The 19208-nt window shown below is 45.9% G+C and overlaps 1 protein-coding gene across 2 annotated transcripts; it reads right to left on the bottom strand.

The window, feature by feature from the left end:
• Positions 1-874: 874 nt before the first annotated feature.
• GREM1 (gremlin 1, DAN family BMP antagonist) lies at positions 875-10378 on the bottom strand. 2 transcript variants are annotated; one of them, XM_073350684.1, is made up of 2 exons: positions 10301-10378; positions 875-1570 (listed from the first exon to the last, which is right to left on the bottom strand). In XM_073350684.1, exon 2 carries the CDS (start codon positions 1567-1569, stop codon positions 1015-1017), a length of 555 nt encoding a protein of 184 aa, XP_073206785.1. In that variant the 5' UTR covers position 1570; positions 10301-10378; the 3' UTR covers positions 875-1014. The 2 variants fall into 2 exon arrangements, with proteins under 2 accessions (XP_073206785.1, XP_073206786.1); XM_073350685.1 differs by lacking the exon at positions 10301-10378 and having other exon boundaries at positions 875-1331; positions 1542-1569.
• Between the last annotated feature and the right edge of the window lie 8830 nt (positions 10379-19208).

Below are 19208 nucleotides of genomic sequence, written 5' to 3' on the forward strand. Positions count from 1 at the left end.
CATAACCTCACTGGGTGCACATATATACCCACATATGTAGATAGCGACTGTATATATACATACTACATGTACAGTACAGACACATACATAAATATATAAAGCAGCGGATATCTGAATTACAAGACCATAAATAAATCAAGAGGATCTAGTGACATAACAATGGATCTTAATTGATTTAGACTGTTATTAGAATTCAGAAATGAATTCCTTGTTCGTAATTCCTTTTCATTTTATATAACAAATGGATTTGTCTATAAATTAAAGCAAAAAAGTAGCAGAAGAAAATGTCTTCTCTTATTCCTTTGTCTTTCTCATCTTTTCTCTCCTTCCTTCTCCTACTCTCTCCTCTCCCTTTCCTCTCCTTCCTGCTAACTCTTGGCCTTCTTTTTCCTTCTAGCTCCCTGGGGTTATGTTTTCTCTCCGTCTGTGTCCTGGTGGTTCCCGCCCCGTCCTCCCAGCAACACAGATTTTTTTAAAAAGAAAGGCATAATAGAAACTATTGATGCAAGTGTAGCTTTTAGTGAGGTTTCACCTATGGCTGCACCTCTTTTAAAACTGGTTATTTTAAATTTAGGATCAAATTCATGCTTGGAAGCTCCTGAATGCCTCTGATTTGATATTTCTTTTCATGTTGTGAAGGTGAATAGTATGGTCTCCAGTGAAACATTAGCAAAAGGCACAGCTGCACTGAACCCAGCAAGCAGGGAGAATGTGAGTGTACGCTAAGGGTCCTAATTCATAGATGTGATATTGAACTGGTGTGTTTATAGGCCTTTGGTGATATTTCACACATGATTTTAAATGTTTTTACTGTGTAGTGAACATTCATATATTTCCGTATAGATATGCAGTCACACACACACGCACACACACACCATGTTTTGGGTGATTCACTCTGGTTCCTGTCAGTTATGTCCAGCCACGCAGGTATGGTAGTTATGTCACTCACTCTTATTTAACCTGGCAATGCTGATTGCCTATGCCTGGAGCATTGGTATAATAATATATTGCAGTCTAGTCCAAATCTATGGATATACACCGACATTCCTTGACTCGCGTGATCCTCTTCTTCTTTCTAGGGGGCTGAAGTTCAGGGCAATTGAGTGTAACTGTCATAGTGGTGAACTTCTTAGGTTTGCAGAAGGAACAGGACTGAAAAGAGCCTTCCTCTTTGCGGACGTGCCTTGGGATGTAGAAAGAATTGCACTGGCCATAGCAGAATCTGTTGATAATAGTATGACTATTGCAGCCTTCTTCATGGATGGTTTGTTTGAGGGGCTGAGTTTTACACCAATCCCTCTTAAGATACTTGCGTTCAGTGACGTGTAATGCTTCCTGGCTAGACTCCAGCACCTCTTCGGCAGGCATTGGTGTGCCAGTTCCCCGATCTCGGTGCCTTGAACCTGGCTGCTGCTTTGTCTGCGTTTGCTCTGAATCATTGGGCTGATCCTTGTCGGGAGGAGGGATGGCTCCCTGAGACCCACGACTCTTCTTTTTCCCCTCTGCTGTGGGTAACAGAAGTCCAGCTAGAAGAAGCAGACCACCAACAGCATACACTGTGCGGACCATCCTAGGTAGGAGACAGTGAGGAAACAAAACACAATTGTGGATTTCATATGAAATCTGCAAAAGACAAGTGTACAATATTTCCTCTGGTCTAAGAGAAAAGTGTGTAAGAGAGGAGAGGTACCCAGCCTTTAATAGCTGGAGAGACACTGTAGTGTTAAATGGAGTTGCAGAGAGCTATAAATAGAGTGATCCCATTTCAAAAGTCTCTAGGTCAGTCTGGAGGGAGTCTAAGGGTAGCTCTACACTATGGGGCTAAGTCGACCTAAGTTACCCAACTCCAGCTATGTGAAAAATGCAGCTGGAGTTGACAATTGTGTGTAGTGTATATCTTCTTTCACTTCCTCTCTCCACGTACATTGCACCACTTTAAGTGGCTTGATTCTCTTCTCTCCTCACACCATTTTCACTCTGGTGTAACTCCATTTCCTTTGATGGCGTTATTCCTGGTTTACACTGGCGTAAGAGGGGAGAACCAGGTTCAGAAATGCTACACTTGCTTAAACTCCCTTTGCTTAGCAGAGTATAACCTATATCATATTTACCCATTACACAAGCCTTGGACTTTGGCCCACTGAGGGGTGCGTGTAATGGAGTCTAGGTTGGTGTAACTCAGAAGAGAGACCAGTGTAACATGAAAAGCAACTAAGGTTCTTCTGGCTCTTTGGCACGTTGCACAATGGTATGAGAGGCTTCATACCGGTGAATTTGGGTCAGTTTGCAACACTTGAGGAAGTGTACTGGTTGCACCAGGTTGCAGGCCTGGGAAATAAAATTTCTAAAACTCAAGCCAGGTCACTGAGGGGGTGCATGTTTCATTCCTGCTGGGGGTAAACCCCCTCTGATTGGGTGCTTTCCCCACTTGCCCGCCTCCTGAGGAAGAGCAGCCAATCAGGGCTGCTGCAGGAAGCAGGCCAAGCTCTTCCCCCAGGAGCCAAAGCTGTTCTCACAGGAGGGGATTGATAAGGGGTGAGCAAAAAGAGCCCAGAAGCTCAGGGCAGCTCTGTTCCCTCCTTCCCCTACCTCTTGGAAGAAACAGGATAGCTCCTCTCTGCTCCTCCACCTCCCCTAGCCCTCCCTGCAACACGTGAGTTGGGAATGGGAAGAGGGGTTAAAAACCTCTGGAGTTGCAGAAGGAACAGATGTGAGATGGGGGGTGAGTGGTATACCTGATGGAGGGAAGGGAAGCAGAACAAATATGGGGGCAGAATTAATGGAGGGCAAGGGAAGAGAACTGATGTGAGGCTGGAATGTGCAAAATTGGTAGAAGCTGATTTGGGGGGTGAGGGTAGAATTAATTTTGGATGGGGAATGGGAAGATGTATGGGTGATAAGACCCTCCCCACACACTTTTTTCAGACCACTTTAAGCTCTGGACATTGCATTGATGTGACTCAGTGTCATGATGTGTCACGCCCTATCTGCCCTCCCTGTGTCTGATGGCATAGGTATCTTCCCTCCCTTCTACCAGCTTCTGAAGGTCTCCTTTCTATCTAACCTCTCCTAGTGGCTGGATCAGGTGTGGATACCACCCTTACTTGCACCAGATCCTTTTTGCCACCTGTCCCAGGTGAAGCAACTGCCACACCTCCCTTCCTCCAATCCATGAGCTCAGCACTCCCCATATTGGATCAGAAGCGCTCCTGTGATGTTTGTTTCACATGTTCTGCCTGAGACTGAAACAGATCAGATAGAGAATCAGTCAGACATTATGAGAGCTATCTAGAGAACACAGATTGAGAATCACTGCCATAAAACATGCATGTTAATTTCTTAGTTCCTGATACTTTCAAAAATTGCACAAAACATTTACATTATGATGTTCACAGATGTCCCTGATTGAAAGAATGAAAGAGGTAGAGTTAGGAGTCCCTGGGTTTGGGAAGATGTTATACGACATCTAGACTTGCTTATGGTCCCAAGATATTATTTTAAGTGTTTTTTAATAAATTGTTAGTGTGCCCAGAGATTGGGATAGGCAAAATAGGTAAGTGCATTCACTTTATTGATTTAGATTAACGTATCAGGGTGTGCTTGTGTTTGAAAGGAACTTCATACATAAATAGATTGAAATACAACAAATATACACCAAGCTTAGCATTCTTGCTTGATCCTCAGGAGAATATAGGAGGGTTGCTTTTAATATCTAAATGAAATACTGAACAAGACATGCAGTTTTAATAACCTTAAGGCTCTGACACAAACCAACAACAATGACCAAAAAAACCTGGGAAATTCAAATTGAAGGTAACACTACATAATTTCAAGTGTCAGCTTGGACTGAACACGTCCTGCCTTTTTTCAGTTTGTATTACAACCAAAATGTTATTCAAACAGGTTTCTTTTTGAATTTAGTTTCCATATTTTGTCTTTAAACTAATTTAAAAGAAGACTGGTTATAAAACACTGTTTATTTTCTCAGGAGACCAGAATGACTCCATCCAGGGCTGTTCCCATCTATTTGTGTCCACACTATAATTAGACAGTATTTTTAAAGTGTTTGTTATTTACTCAGGATGGTGCCAGAACCTTAAAAAAATACACCGTACCCTTGCTAGAACACGCATCTATATAGGGTGAATTTGCATATAACGTGGTCGCAGCCATGGCTCCCAAATTTAATTACTTTAATTGCAATTCATTTTAAAGCGATACCACGCATGGATCCCAAATCCCGCGTGCTAGAGAGGGTCCGGTGTAATAGTCATTGCACAAAACAGAAAAAAATCACATGCTAGTTCCTAGGCAGCACAAGGAACTTCAGGTATTTGTTTAGAGTTCCATTGTTCAATTGGTTATTGCCAATGTGCGTATTCCTAAAAAGCCGAAGCACCGTTTTTGTTTTTTAAACTTGTCATCTGTGTGTCATTCCCCTTCTTCCCCCATTTTTAAAAGGCCCTCTGAATGGCAACCTGTGAATGGCTATTCCAGTCTGTCATATAGGGCCCAGTCCTGAAAACAATTACTACCAAGTGTAGTTGTTTCCATCAGTGGTAAGCACTACAGCCCAGGTTCAAGAAAGCATCCTTATTCAAAAAGCATTAAAGGCTGTACTTAACTTAAGGAAATGTAAGGCAGTAATTGTTTGCAGGATTGCGCCCCTCCACCCCCAAAAGATGGAAAACACGTTGTACATATTTAAAAGGTAGATTGGGTCATAATGAAAATTAGTGACACAGAGAAAACATTTTTCAAAATTCAATGTATTGGCAACTTCAAAAAACAATTCAGAATAATAAAAATGAATGTGATCATTCGGAGCTAGATTGTGCCTTAAACTGCACCATCACAGGAGTAGCCTGGGTGCGGGGAGAGATTGTGACTTGCTTATTTAGTAAGGACTTCACTTACAGCCCTTGAAAGGGTGCAATTTATTTCCCTCCGGGCACCCACCCATCTCTGCTTGGGGTGTGTGGATCTATGACTCCACCCACTCTTTGCCTCACCCACTTCCTCCACCTGGGTTACATCTAAAGTGTAGCTCCTACATTCTACACAAGACCTGGACCCAAGATAATGCCCACATGCAGGGGATTATTCCTCTGCATGGCCCCATGATATAGGAACAATGTAGTCCTTTATGAACCAGAGCCTTATCAAACTTAAATTTTGTAGAACTTTAAAATTCAATACGGCAATAAATTACAAGTGACATTGTGCAATAAGGTAGCCAGATAGTTTCATAATTGAAATTTGGTCAATCAAACAAAATCTCTCATTAAATAAAGGGTCTGCTTCCTTGCATACCATAACTTTACCTTCTTGTCTACAATGGAGCTTATGTGCACATGGGCTCAGGCCCATACATCTTAGATTCATAGATTCATAGATATTTAGGTCAGAAGGGACCACCATGATCATCCAGTCCGACCCCCTGCCAAATTCTTGAATGCCAAGTTTCTGAAAAATGTTCAAGAGCAAGGTACGTGACATTCTGGGTATTACAGAAACACTGGCAGAATCAGAAACGTGAACTGAAAAATCTCCTTAACAATTCAGTAATTACAAACTACAAATATAAAGGCCTAATCCAACTCTCATTGACTTCCATGGAAGCTGGATCAAGATCCAATAGCATTAACATGACTAGCAAAATTCCTCAAAATCAATTCCTCCTCTACTTAACTGCCAAGACTCAAGTTTAGAGTTCTGCTTTTCATCTGTACAGGTCCAATCCTAAAGCCAGCAGAGGCTTTGTATTGTCTTCAATGGGAGCAGGATTGCAGTCCAACAGTAATTCTATTTTACACTTATATGGTGCTTTAAATTTTCTAGAGGCTAGTCTCTAATCACCCAAGAAGATCAAGGAGTTTAATGAATTAGTGATGGCATCAGTTAGAAGAAACATAAAAACCCTTCCATTTCATTATTAAAAAGTATTTGTGAGTTTTTAGTTTATGTATGCTTTCTGCTATTGATTAAGGATCTCAAACAGTCAAATTTAAAGGCACTTTAGTTCCATTGTGAACTCCTACACTAGAATCGTACTGAAGTATTATGACAATGCAGCTTGCTTTAAAATGTTGGGTAAAATCCTGGCTCCAATGAAGTCAATGGTAAACTTTCATTAACTGAATCTAATGGGAGAATATTATGGGAAATTTCCAAACTGTATTTCCATAAGATGCAGGGCTGCTGGAATCATTTTTATAGTTGGGGTACTGAGAGCTATTGAACCAAACTGCAAACCCTGTATATAATGGCAACCACTTCAAGCCAGGGGGTGTGGCAGTACCTCTTGTGCCAGCACCTATGATAAAATGTGATTACATATATTTACTGACTGATCCTCATACCGTATCCAGGGAAACAATCAGATCCCAACTTCTTGGCTATTATGCAAATTAAGGAGGTTTGTACCACCTCCCGTGTCTCCAAGGCGCAAAATATTTGTATTCACAGTTTATTATATGAAGTATAGTAATGTCCTTGCTTAATGTTTCAGTAATGCACCTGTCTGAAGTACAGAAAAAGCAGTGGAAGGGGCAATCCACAAAGAGAGATAATATTTACCAAGGTTAGACTAACAAAACCAACTTCTCTGGTTGGTAGGATTTCAGATGCACTAAAATGGCAAGTAACTCCTGGTGAGTAAGATTGTAGGGAAACCACTCTACACAATGCCAATCTATTTTTCGGTCAATGATTGTAATGGAAATGGAGAATAATACAGAAATTAATGATAAAACTGAGTGCCTTTGAAAATCCCTCCCTTGATCTATTAAACTACAGTCCCATAAGAAATCAGGACTAAAACTCTGCTGTGTATCATGAGTATGTGCGTGGGCCACATCCAGACTTGCCTTCCCCATGGGAGTAGTCCCATTGTTTTCAATAAGATTATGCCTCTCAGTGAGGCTAGTGGAATTTTGCTCCACATCCATTGAAACTACTGATGTGGTTTTGTGGCAGTAGACAGTAATACACATTCAAAGGCGTGGTGCTAAGGAAAGCCTTGCACAATTCTGGCTTGCATAGCAGAGACAAAAACAAATATCCTAGCACAGTTAGTGTCTAAGCTCTAGGAAGAACCAAAAACATTTGAGCATGAGTGCTACTTCTTATTTCTACACAGCATCAGTGGCTTGGATACTTCTCAGTAACCTATAGTCCAGATGGAAGGGAATGCCAGAGATTGCTCTTATAGTTACCAATATCAGTATGTAAAATCCAAAGGAAGCGGGGGCTAAGAATTAGCTGCCACCCAGAGCTCTGAGTGCCTCACAAAGCATATAACTAATCCCCAAAAATTCTAACAGGCCGCATGGCCACATACATTGTTGAGCTCCCGGTTGATTTATAAATCTCCTTGCCATTGGAGTGGAGATCTAAGAACAGTATATATGCATCTTATCCATATTGAGAACATTGTTGATTAACAAAATAAGACTCGCTGTGCACAATGGTAGCTGGGTGAGGGGGGACTTTATCAGGAAGAGGCTCGCTGTGTTAGTTGCATTTCCAGAACATCCGATGAAGTGAGCTGTAGCTCACGAAAGCTCATGCTCAAATAAATTTGTTAGTCTCTACGGTGCCACAAGTCCTCCTGTTTCCAGAACTGGGTCTTATGTAAAGATAAGCGTTTTCAGATGCAAAACACGAAGTGATGCTATAGGCTTCCTTCAGCAGGGCACCCTTTGCTTTCCGGCTTCCCCAGAAGCCGCACTGTCCCATCCATCTGTCTTCCACACGTGTAAGCCCCCACCACCATAGTACCTAGCGTCCTAGCCGAGCCTTGATTGTCATTTACCAAAACCCCGATCGCAGTCAGCTTCCCTCCTCACAACATCATTGGGGGGTGGGGGATCCGTGGGAGAAATGTTTGTGATACACCCGGCACTGAAGGTATCCGTTTTCGCTGTGTTCTCTCCGGTTGTTGCAAATTAAATGATCCACTTTAACATCAGGCCCAGTGGCTAAGCAGGACACTCCTACCAAAGTTCCCCGTGTTGTTTCGCAGGGAGATTTGCACCTCTACTCTATAATCTTTTTAAAATCAGGCCTGACCCTGATGAAGCAGGCTGGGTACGTCGCGCCTATGCACCCAGCGCGGACGGATAAACCATTAAAAACACTGCGCTGAAGGAACAAACCTCGCCAAGGAAACACATCGCACCAGGGACGTGGCGAAGCCAGCCCCTTCCCGCAGACATGCTCGCAGGGCAGGGGCAGCGCTCCCGGGGGAAACAGAAGGGTCACCAGCGGACAGGGGCCTCATCCCTGCGCCCTGCTTAGCGGAGAGGCGTGGGGACCCACGCGGGGTGTCCCCTTCAAACCTCTTCCCTTCCCTAGCGGGGCAGAAGCGCGAAGGCTGGAGCCGCGGAGCTCGGGCAGTGCCGGAAAGGCAGCGCTGTGCGCTGTGACCGGCCGCTCCTTCGCGGCTCTTCCCGGGAGAGGCTTTGAAAGCGCCTCAGCCCTTGGAGCCCCGGGGCTGCGCGGGGCAGGTGACTGGCTTCCGCGCTGCGGATTTTACGCGCAAGGAGACTCGCTTTTAGGGGGGCTTGCAGAGCCGGCTGGGCAATCAGCCCGGCCGGGGTCTGGCAGGAGGCGCAGGGGGCCGGGAAAGGCGCAGGGACGGCAGTGGGCTCACCAAGCCGGCGGGGGAAGCGGGAAGAGCGCTCAGCTGGGACCAGTGGCCAGTGCGCGTCCTCGGGCAGCCGTAAGCCAGGGATGGCAGGCAGGGGAGCCGATCCTGCGCTCCGGAGGCAGCCGCGCTTCCCTAGCAGATCGGGGGTGGGGGGGTCGGGAGCAGGACCTGGGCCCGAGCGGTCGCTGGCTTTTCTGCACGCGGGAACCTCCGCGGGGCTCGGTTTGGATCAGCGCGGCGGCCCGCAGGGGGGAGCTAACAGGGGCCGCTGGGCTAGATCCAGCGCGCAGAGAACTGGCAAACTGAGGCAGGGCCACGGACAGATCTGGGAGCTCCCGGGTGGGACTGGTCTGGGTGCTTGTGTGTTAACGTGCCCGAGCTGGCACATTCCCCGAAAGAGGCAGGAAAGTCGCCAGGGCAACAACAACAGCAGCCAAATGCCCTGGGCATCCGAAAGGGGGTTAGAGGGAAAGAAGACAAGCGAGTGGGTCGGTGCATTTCCAGGTCCCCGCATCCCAGCTTTGAACCGTGCGGTGCTTCCGAGCGGCGAACACCCTCCCCGAGCCCGCCCCAGGGAAGAGCCGCTGGCGGGGGAGGACACGCAATGAACCGGGACAGGGATTCCGCGTGTCTTCCCCCGCCCGCCGCGCTCAGCCCACGCTCCAGCTCCGCGCTAGCTACACGGGTCGCGCCAGCGAGACCGCAGGCGTCTTCCGGCACCTTTGGGGCCACGGGAGGGTTCTGGGTGCGAGCTATTCAATCCTGCAGCACCCGGAGCTTCCTGCAGCACTAGACGGGCTAAGGCAAACACCCCCTCTGCGGGCTGCATCTGCCCCGCAGGGCTCTCCTGGGATCGCTTCCAGTCCGGCTGAGAAGGGCAGGCCAGCCTTGAAATAGACACACTTATCTTTTATCGAGGAGTGTTCAATGGAGACCATCCCTCCAGAGCCCTAGAAACTGACCGAGCCCGGCTCGCTGGGATCGCGGCTGGGGCTGCAGCACGGGGCGGGGGGAGCCCTGGTACCTGGGAGCCTCCAGCCAGGATCCATGCTTTCCCCCCAACCCCCCCCCCCTCGTGTTCAGTCACTCCTCGCAGATGCCGGGCTGGGATTTTGCTGCATGTCTGGTGGGCGCCGAATCCAATTTGCTGGGAATGATGCTGTAGGCGGAGATGACAGGCAGAGCTAATTGGGCTTTTGCAATCCCTCTGTTTGTCTAGGGAGATAAATATAATAGCGCCCTAATCTCCAGTATTGCGAGAGGAAATACCTTTCTGTCTGCTCCACTGCATCTGAGCTGGGGAGGGGGTGGGAGAAGGGGGAGGCTCTGTCATTCCTCGGAGGGGCTGTTTGGGAAATCAAAGGCCTCAAGACTTTTGCAAGCCAGCAATTAATGAAGGACTATTTCTGTTAAAGAGAGGGAAAGCGACTGGGGGGGAAGGGGCGAGAGACTGGATCAAACCAAAAATCAGAATAATGGCGAAATAGAGCACCTGGGCCAAAGGTATCCCTGGCGTAACTCCCCTTACACCAGGGATGGGCTAGCACCGAAGTTATCACCTTCTTGTCTCCTAAAGAGCTGGCCGTGTTCATGCCCCGGAGAAGCCTGTATAAAGAGAGATCGGTAAGAAATAATCGCCCCACTCACCTGCTCTGGTTGCTGCTCCCCCTCCTGTGAGGTCTGTGGTCGGAGCGGTGAGTTCTCTCGCTCTGCTCAGGTCTCCTGCCTGGGGTGGGTTACTTCGCTGGCCGGCGAGAGGCTGCAGTGGGGTAGGAGCCTGGAGCTGCCAGTGAGTCCATATAGAGGGAGTCGCGGATCTTGATTACAAATTGCAGCAGCGCCGAGCTGTCTCCCATTTAAATGTCTGCCAGCTGAGATCTGCTCTCCAAGCCCCTCCAGATCATTGGCCAAGCGCCTCCAAAGATCGTGTTATCCGCCCCCTTTAACGCTTCCATAAACTTCCACCAGGGAAAGCTTTCAGTCATCTCCAGATAAACACTCGGCTACTTTCCTCTTTCAACAGACTCGGTGCTAAAGGTCACCCCCAAGGAATTGTTCTTGGAATGCACAGAAAATCAGATTTTCCACCTCCATTAAAGTCCGATATTTAAGAAGAGTTAAATATTAAATCCTCCCTTCCGTTCATAGTGTAGGGGGCCAGGAACTGCGTGGAAAGCGATTTGCACACACGATCTCTTCTCCAATAACACAAAGCAGATAGCGTTGGGGGGGGGGGGTCTATCCGCTAGATTAGCACATTTACTGTTAGTTTCTAACCTGGTCTAGTTAGGAGGGGATGGCTCCAGCAAGATTTCTGTGTCTCAGAGTTGCAATACGGTGCCATTTCTGACGTTTGTCCTTAGCAAATATGCCCGGAGTTATGTAGCTTTGGTAATAATATTGGTAAGGGGGGGGCGATTAAAACATGTGAATCACGATCCGATACCCACACGAGTAGAGCTTTATCAATGAAAGGTTTCATCCCCGCAAGAGCCGTGACACCTCCTTGTCTTTCCACAGCCAGAGGTGTGTGTGTCTGAATATTGAGGTAGCTGTCAGCAGCCAATGTTTGCGTCTACAGTTATTCTGTGCTGCGGTTTTGCACGGGAAAGAAGAAAGAGTCCAACGTCTCCAGATTGTAATGAAACTAAATGTTAATAAAACTAGTGATCAAGCGTTCCCTTTTAAAACAGCATTTCAGCGGGGGAACGTCTGCCGTGGCATGTAAAATCCAAAGCTGTGTATTCTCTGGTCAAGCCGAAGTCCCAAGGAAAGGAGTATTTTTTTTAAACCCCGCAGAAGAGTGACAAAATGTCCATATCGCGCCTATATTATAGTAGATACAAAAGGTTCAACGTAAACACCATGGTAAAAGCTGAAGTTTAGCTCATACTTATTACAGGCAAAAACCGACGGGAGTTTTGTTTGTCTCATGAGTTGAGGATCAAGCCCTTTGTACCTTTTTTTTTTCTTTAATACACAAATAAATGTAAAAGATCCCCACTCCCTTTTAGGGTAACTTGACCGAAGTTTACCCTCATATAGTCTATCAAGTTTATGTTTGTTTTCATTGAAGAGAGAGAGAGATGGGGACAGATACATAAACCAGAGAAAGAGACTCACCTTTTCAATCCAAAGAATCGAAATGTTTATATGGTTAAAACGGTGAGTCAGAGAGAGAGAGAGACAGAGAGGTTGGGGACTATTTAGTAAGTCAAAAATCAGCAAATATCTGTAGCCTCCCTAGGGTACGTAAGTAATCAGGATAGTTAAGCGCAACTCTTAACTAGGCTCTCTTCCCTTCGCTGGCCATGTTAATACCAAGGGTTATACAACTGCAGTACTATGAGAGAAAGTTCATTAAGAACAGGCGCAATCTCTTAAATACCAGTTGACCTTCTGGGCCACTAATTAAAGGGATAAGTATCTGGCACAGTTGCTGCTCCCAGAGAATGGGGTTAGTCCGGCCAAAACCATAACCTCGGACTCTTTGCTCACGAACTTTTTCCACGGGCACGCCAGGGTATGTGAAAATAACAAGAAACTCAATGGCACTATCATAAGTGGCATGCGCCGAAGTCCATGGACAGACTCCTAGTGACTTCGATGGGGTTTGGAACAGTCCCACACTAATACAAGGTTTTCTTGCTCTCTCTCTCCACATATTTTACACTCTCCCTCAGACAGAGCTCTGTCCCTTGAGCTAATCGAGTAACTGATAGCAATAGGAGGTTGTATTACTTTAGGAAATGTCAGAATTGGGGAGGGGAGGGTGGCAGCAGAGGGATAGACGCTCAATTTTCCAGGGCAGCAGTCACTTTCCTTCACCATGAGGCAATCCCCTGCCCCATCCACTACTGCCTGCCTTTCATCTTCCCTAGCAAAATGAGCTAAGGGTCCCATAGACACAACGTGATTTATTCCCCATGCAGAACCAGCCTTTGCCCTGAATGAGGCAAGGGTCCGGTGAGGGAAAAACCAGTATGTGAACATGTAATTAAAAAGTGTAGCTCAATGCATACACACAACAGGGCTGAAGTAAGGTTTCACAGGCAACCTCAATTCTGCCATTTCCTAACGTCTGAGTGCTTGATTCTGCCACCTTAATAAGGGTCTTTAAATATAGGCAAAAAGAAAAGGAGGACTTGTAGCACCTTTGAGACTAACCAATTTATTTGAGCATGAGCTTTCGTGAGCTACAGCTCACTTCATCGGATCACTTCATCACTTCATCCGATGAAGTGAGCTGTAGCTCACGAAAGCTCATGCTCAAATAAATTGGTTAGTCTCTAAGATGCCACAAGTCCTCCTTTTCTTTTTGCGGATACAGACTAACACGGCTGCTCCTCTGAAACCTTTAAATATAGGGTTTTGTGTGTGTGTAATTTCCTGTGCTTTCAAAAACAATCTGAAAAAAACCCCAGTGATTCTATCACGTTGATACCCACGTGGTTCACCAGCAGTGTTGGTACCCTTAGATCTACTGCACAGAGCTCTGTCCCTTGAGTTAATCAAGTAACTGATAGCAGTAGGAGGTTGTCATCTTCTATGGATGCCAGTGGTAGAGGGAGTGGAACAGTTTGGGTTTTGCAGCTGTTTGCTGACAGCAGAGAAATGGTGAGACTCGAGAATCTTGGGTTCCATTCCAGGCTCTGGAGAGACCTGTGCTCTACAGACTCTTCTGCCTGTTCACCCCAAGCTTGACCCCCATCCCCCTGTTCCATTCCTGCATCTTCCCTTCACCACTGTTCCTTGTCCCAGACCTATTCTCTTTGTCTACCTAGTTCCATCTCCACTCCTCAGGCTTCTGATCGCACTCCCAGTTTCCTTGCCCCCCCCCACACTCCTAGTCTTTTCCCATCTCCACTCCCAGTCTCCTTGCCCAGCCAGTTCCAATGCCCTCTCCCAGGTCCTTTTCCAATCTGTCTCTATCCTCCCAACCAGTCACCCTGAGTTCTAATCGCCCCATCAGCATTTTCATCACATCTTAGTCTCCCTCTACTCCCTCCCTCGTTTCTTGACTCTGTGTCCCAGTCTCTTTACCCAGGCAGTCTCCCCCTGCACCACAGTTCCTTGTCAGATCTGCCTCCCTTCCCTAACACCTCTGCTCTTACCACACTGATTCCTAGTTCCAGTCTCCTTGTCTGTCCAGTCCCTGTTTCCTGCCCTCCCGCAACTACTTCTCTGATTTCAGTGTTCTCCATTTCAGCCCCATTTCCTTCACTGGCTCCCAGTCCCAGTCTCCTTGCCCAACTATTTCTAGCCTCCCCTCACACCCAGCTCCCCGGTTCCCCGCCCAAAGAGTTCCAACCTACCTTCCCTCCTACCAGCTGCCAGTCCCAGCCTCACCTCCCTTCTCCTTCCATCCAGGCTTCCTGCCAGTCCCAATTTCTCTAGAACTAGACTTGCCAGACTGCTTGCCCAGTCTGCGCCTTTCTCTCCCTCTTGGTCCAGCTTTTATCCCCTCTACATTTTAATCAGGTGGTTTCTTCCTCCAAGTGACAGTAGGTGGGTTACTGAGAGCACAGGGAAGACAGGCTCCCTGCTCTCAGTTCTAGTGACCAGCAACTCGGCAGACTGGACCAGCTCATAGCAACCATTACAGGGAAAGTCCAGCTCTGCCCATACAGCAGGAGGCTGGAACATATGCATTTATCAATAAATAGCCTTGGGTGGTGGGGGTTCTGCAGTTTCAGATGAGGTACCTATTCAGTATGCCAGACAAAGTCCATGAAAGTGCAGATGAAAAGTACAACTACATCTAACTGTAATTAGATTTGTTAGTCTCTATGGTGCCACAAGTATGCCTTTTCTTTTTGCGAATACAGACTAACACGGCTGCTACTCTGAAACCTGTAATTAGATAGCATACCGCATATTAACTATACATGCCAGAGGGCACACATAGGCCACCTGAGTTCATAGCTCAATTACTAGAGGGAAGGTTTAGCCTTGTAGGGGAGACCTTGCTGTGATAAACAGACCTGGGCAATTTTTAGAGAATTTTACAGTTTTTCCTTTTCACTTTTGCACAGAAAAAACATAGTGTTTGGCTTTGTGTGTGGATCCAAGAGTTAAAAATAGCCAGGGTCCTTCCCTTAATGAAGAGAGAGAGAGAGAGAGAGAGAGAGAGAGAGAAGGATACAAACCATATCTATTAGTGGTTGAGCAAATTTTACATTCACTTTTTTTCCTGTCACAGTGACATGAAGTAATTGTGTTTGCATTCCTAACATTGTTGCTCTCTCAATTAATTAACAGCTTCAGTGCCTGGGCTCTAGCAAGGGGCTTTGGGGAGAAGCTTGCTAAGGCTCCCACCTCCCCTATGCTACAATAGTTGATGTGTCTTCCAAGTGCACAGATTAAGTGCCACCCATCAGCTGACAACAGTCCGATGAAGTGAGCTGTAGCTCACGAAAGCTTATGCTCAAATAAATTGGTTAGTCTCTAAGGTGCCACAAGTACTCCTTTTCTTTTTGCGAATACAGACTAACACGGCTGCTACTCTGAAAAGTGTCAAAGGAAGCATTCAGATCCTCCTCCTTCACTATTGCTTGCAACTACTGCCTCCTTTCATGGCTGATGCTGGCACTGCGGCTGCTTGCAAGTCTTCTGCAGATTGCTGAGGTCCCCACTCCCCTGTCTGACTACTGTCCTTGCTTTGCTGTCAATTGAGGCCATCGGTGGCCTTCTTTGATTCGCTGGGGTGGAGCCTATATGGCAACACCATAGCACACACTTCTGGATGCCACCTTCCCAAGTGATGCTTGAGGGCATCTTTTACAGAGCAATCATCTCCCCTTTGCAATGTCCCACTACACTCAAGCACCCAGTTAGATGACCAGATCGGAGTATGCATGGGCCTGAACTGTAGACCAGCTGGTGCTGTACTCTGCCCTTCGCACTTCCCCACACCACCTCAATTTCTTGCTTAGTAATAAAATCATCAGTGTTAAAGCTTCCAGATGACTTAACAATGGGGAGAGTGGTGAAGAAGACAGATCACTGATTCAGAGTGATCTAACTAACTGGGCACAAACAAACAATATGCATTTTAATATGGCTAAATATAAATGCGTGCATCTAGGAACAAAGACTATAGGCCATACATACAGGATGGGGACTGTATCCTGGGAAGCTGTGACTCTGAAAAACACTTTGGGGGTCATGGTGGCTAATCAGCTGAACATGAGCTCCCATACCAAAACAGCTAGTGCGATCCTGGGATGCATAAGCAGGGGACTCTTGATTAGGACTAGAATAGTTATTTCACCTCTGCATTTGGCATTGGTGCAACTGCAGCTGGGATGCTGTGTCCAGTTCTGGTGCCCACAGTTCAAGAAGGATTTTGATAAAGTGGAGAGAGTTCAGAGAGGAGCCACAAAAATGATTAAAGGATTAGAAAACATGCTTCATAGTGATAGACTCAACAAGCTCAATCTATGTAGCTTAACAAAGAGATGGTTAAGGGGTGACTTTATTACAGTGTAGATGTATCTATATGGGGATCAGATCTGTAGTAATAGGCTCTTCAATCTAACAGAGAAAGGTATAACACGAGCCAATGGCTGGAAGTGGAAGCTAGACAAATTCAAACTGGAGATAAGGCATAAATTTTTAACCATGAGATAAATTAACCATTGGAACAACTTACAAGGGTCGTGGTGGATTCTCTAACACTGACCATTTTAAAATCAAGATTGGGTGTTTTTCTCAAAGCTAATCTATAGGAATTATTTTGGGGAAATTAGCTGGCCCATGGTTATACAGGAGGTCAGACTAGATGATTGCAATGGTACCTTCTGGCCTTAGAAAGTATGAATCGATTAATATTCCCTGCTGTTTCTGACCCGCCTCTGACCCCTCTCCTCAATCCAACCCCCAAAGTGTGTTCAGATGCTTACTAGAGCACTTTCAATGTAAAACTTTTTTTGCACTATCTGTTAGGCAAGTATTTGTGGCATACTGGTGCTAGAGAAGCAGTCCTGCAAGTCAAACCTTGCTCACCTGGATGTTGTTCATGAAAACACCATTGAAAGACAAGCAAATTGTCAAGTTGTGTTGGGAGAAAAATGGTGACTATTTCTTGCTGTAGTTGCCTGATTGTTGAACATGGCCAAAGAGATAGAATTAAAGCTAACCCATTCCCTCCCGCCCCCTCACCCGCCCCGCCAGAAAAATGGCTTAGGCCCATTTTTTGTTTCTTTACGTTGAACAAAGAAGACTTGGCAGGGCTTGTTCTGGTTATCCTTTTAACATCAGCAATTCAGATCTTACCTACCCTGGAAGACTTTCCTGCCTCTCTATAGTAGGGCATCGTAGCAAAAAAATTCTCCTAACTGCTGCGATCAGTTCAGCTCCACTGATGGGAGCCTTAGTGAAGACATGGCTCTGGTGTATTTACTACTGTCTGCAGGTTTAACTGGCATGGTGGTAAAATTTCCAGACATCACCAGTACCTTTGCCACACTGGAGATCCCCATGTTGCTACCACCAGAGCAGTTGAAATAGTGGAAGCCCAGTGTAAAAATCTGTAGTATAGCCAGAGCTCTAGTGGGACACTCACATTTTTCTGTAGTACAGATCCATGCGGAGGAGTACAGAAGCAGGTGAACGTATGGAGCAGTAAAAATGGGCACTGCAATGCAGAGCAGATTGAGCTCTCAAATTAACTACGCTCTTTGCCTCTTTAAAATTGCATTTCTTTACATTCCTATTCCATTCTTTTTGCCCTGGGGTACTTTGCCCCTTTGTTTTAGTAAAAGAGTGAAAAATTGTCCCTGCAGAGAAAAGTATGCTTGGTCTCAGCCCCTCTCCGCTGCAGCTAACTTTGAGCACAACTCAGTTTATCATCGTTGCCAAGACAATTGGTGTCTTTATTAAAATCCTATGCAGACAAACCTAAGGCGGATGAGGGCCAAATCCTCTGCTGCAATAAATCGGCCTAGCTGTAGTTACTTCAATGGAACTACACTGATTTATACCAGCTGAGCTTCTGGCCTAATATGCATAGAAACCAAATGACTCTTCTCGCTCCTAGACACAGTTCCTCTAGGTCAGGAGTGAAGTAAACAGAACGAGAGTGGTGGGGTCAGTTTGAGCTGCTGGACTCTGTGCTGTGCCTGTTCTGTTCACCAGAGCGAGGACTTCACTTCACACAGCAGGGCTGTGAATCTGGCCCTAATTTAAGAGGAAAAACTAAAGCAATCAAATAAAATTCAACAATTGCTAACAAAATAACGAGTGGTTTGTGTATGGCAGCAACTAGGGATGTTTTCTGTCTTTTGATGACATATATGAAAATATAATTTATAAACCACCATATTCATTTGTTTTTCAGGTGAATATGTAACAGCCCAAAAACTTTGTTACCACAGAGTGAAGCTTGTCCTTTGGTACATCATGTCCTTCCAGAACATATGGAGTGACTACACTTAAACTCTGAAGACAAGGAAATGAAGAGTTAAGACATACGCCACTCCTGCAATGCAACCTTAACTCTTCTGCCTGCAGCTGGCAATAGTCACACGGAATGAGTCAGTAAGGTGGGGGAAGAGGGCAAGGTGCCATAATCAATAGACATGCAGAAGTTCTAAAAGAATGTGTCCTTATTTGTGTCATGGGCCACAAAATTAAATTCCAGCATTTAACTGTCTTCCCTGTGGTAGGTGTATCTATGGTGGAGGGAGTAGCTGGAGCAATTTGGCAGAGCAATTATTGTGTTATGACATCTGTACTTTGAAGGATCAAGTATGCCTCATTTCAGTGCTGTTTTTTGCCGGATGTGTCCGCAGAGGTTCAGGAGGATGTCTTCATTCCATTGGAAAAGTTAGATGTCTGGCGACATATAAGACTGTGATCTCCAGGACTTGGGTAAGTGAAGACTCTGTATCAGAAGGAGTTTACTATAAAAAGACGGTGATATCCTGAGCAATAGAGTTCATTGAGAAAGGCACACACACTAAAAGAGTGGATGAAAAACACCTTTACAGTCCATTAACACTTCAGATACATAATCTTGAAATACTGTATGCTGTTAATGAGACATGAAGTGCTGAAGTAACATTCTAGTCCAACACTTGATTAGTTTAACATATATCCGATGGGCACAGTCTATTTTGGATTACATTAGAATGTGTGAGATATAAAGCCGTGGGGGTGGGGAAAGGGAAGGGCAGGTGGGGTGGGAAGCGATCAACAAAGCTAACAAGCTGTGATGCCTACAGGAAGGGAGAAGAATTAGAAAAGTCCTGCAGGGCTCCAGATGGAAGGGTAAAAAATAGGGAGGGAGGGAGTAAAGAAAGAAGAAGAAGAAGAAGCATTTTCACTTCTCCTTCCTGCCATCAGTAGCTGTGACAGTAATAAATGTTCTGGATAGGATGGGGGGAGAAGGGTTTGGGGTGCTTTGATTTCAGATATTCTGCTGACTAACAGTACGTCTACAGTGGAATAAGGGTATGTCTACACTCCAATTAAACACCTGTAGCTGGCCCAGGTCAGCTGACTTGGGTTTGAGGGCTGGTTTGCAATGTAGACATTTGGGCTTGGGCTGGAG

This window comes from Lepidochelys kempii, chromosome 6 (assembly GCF_965140285.1).
Source record: "Lepidochelys kempii isolate rLepKem1 chromosome 6, rLepKem1.hap1, whole genome shotgun sequence".
Lineage (NCBI taxonomy): Eukaryota > Metazoa > Chordata > Testudines > Cheloniidae > Lepidochelys > Lepidochelys kempii.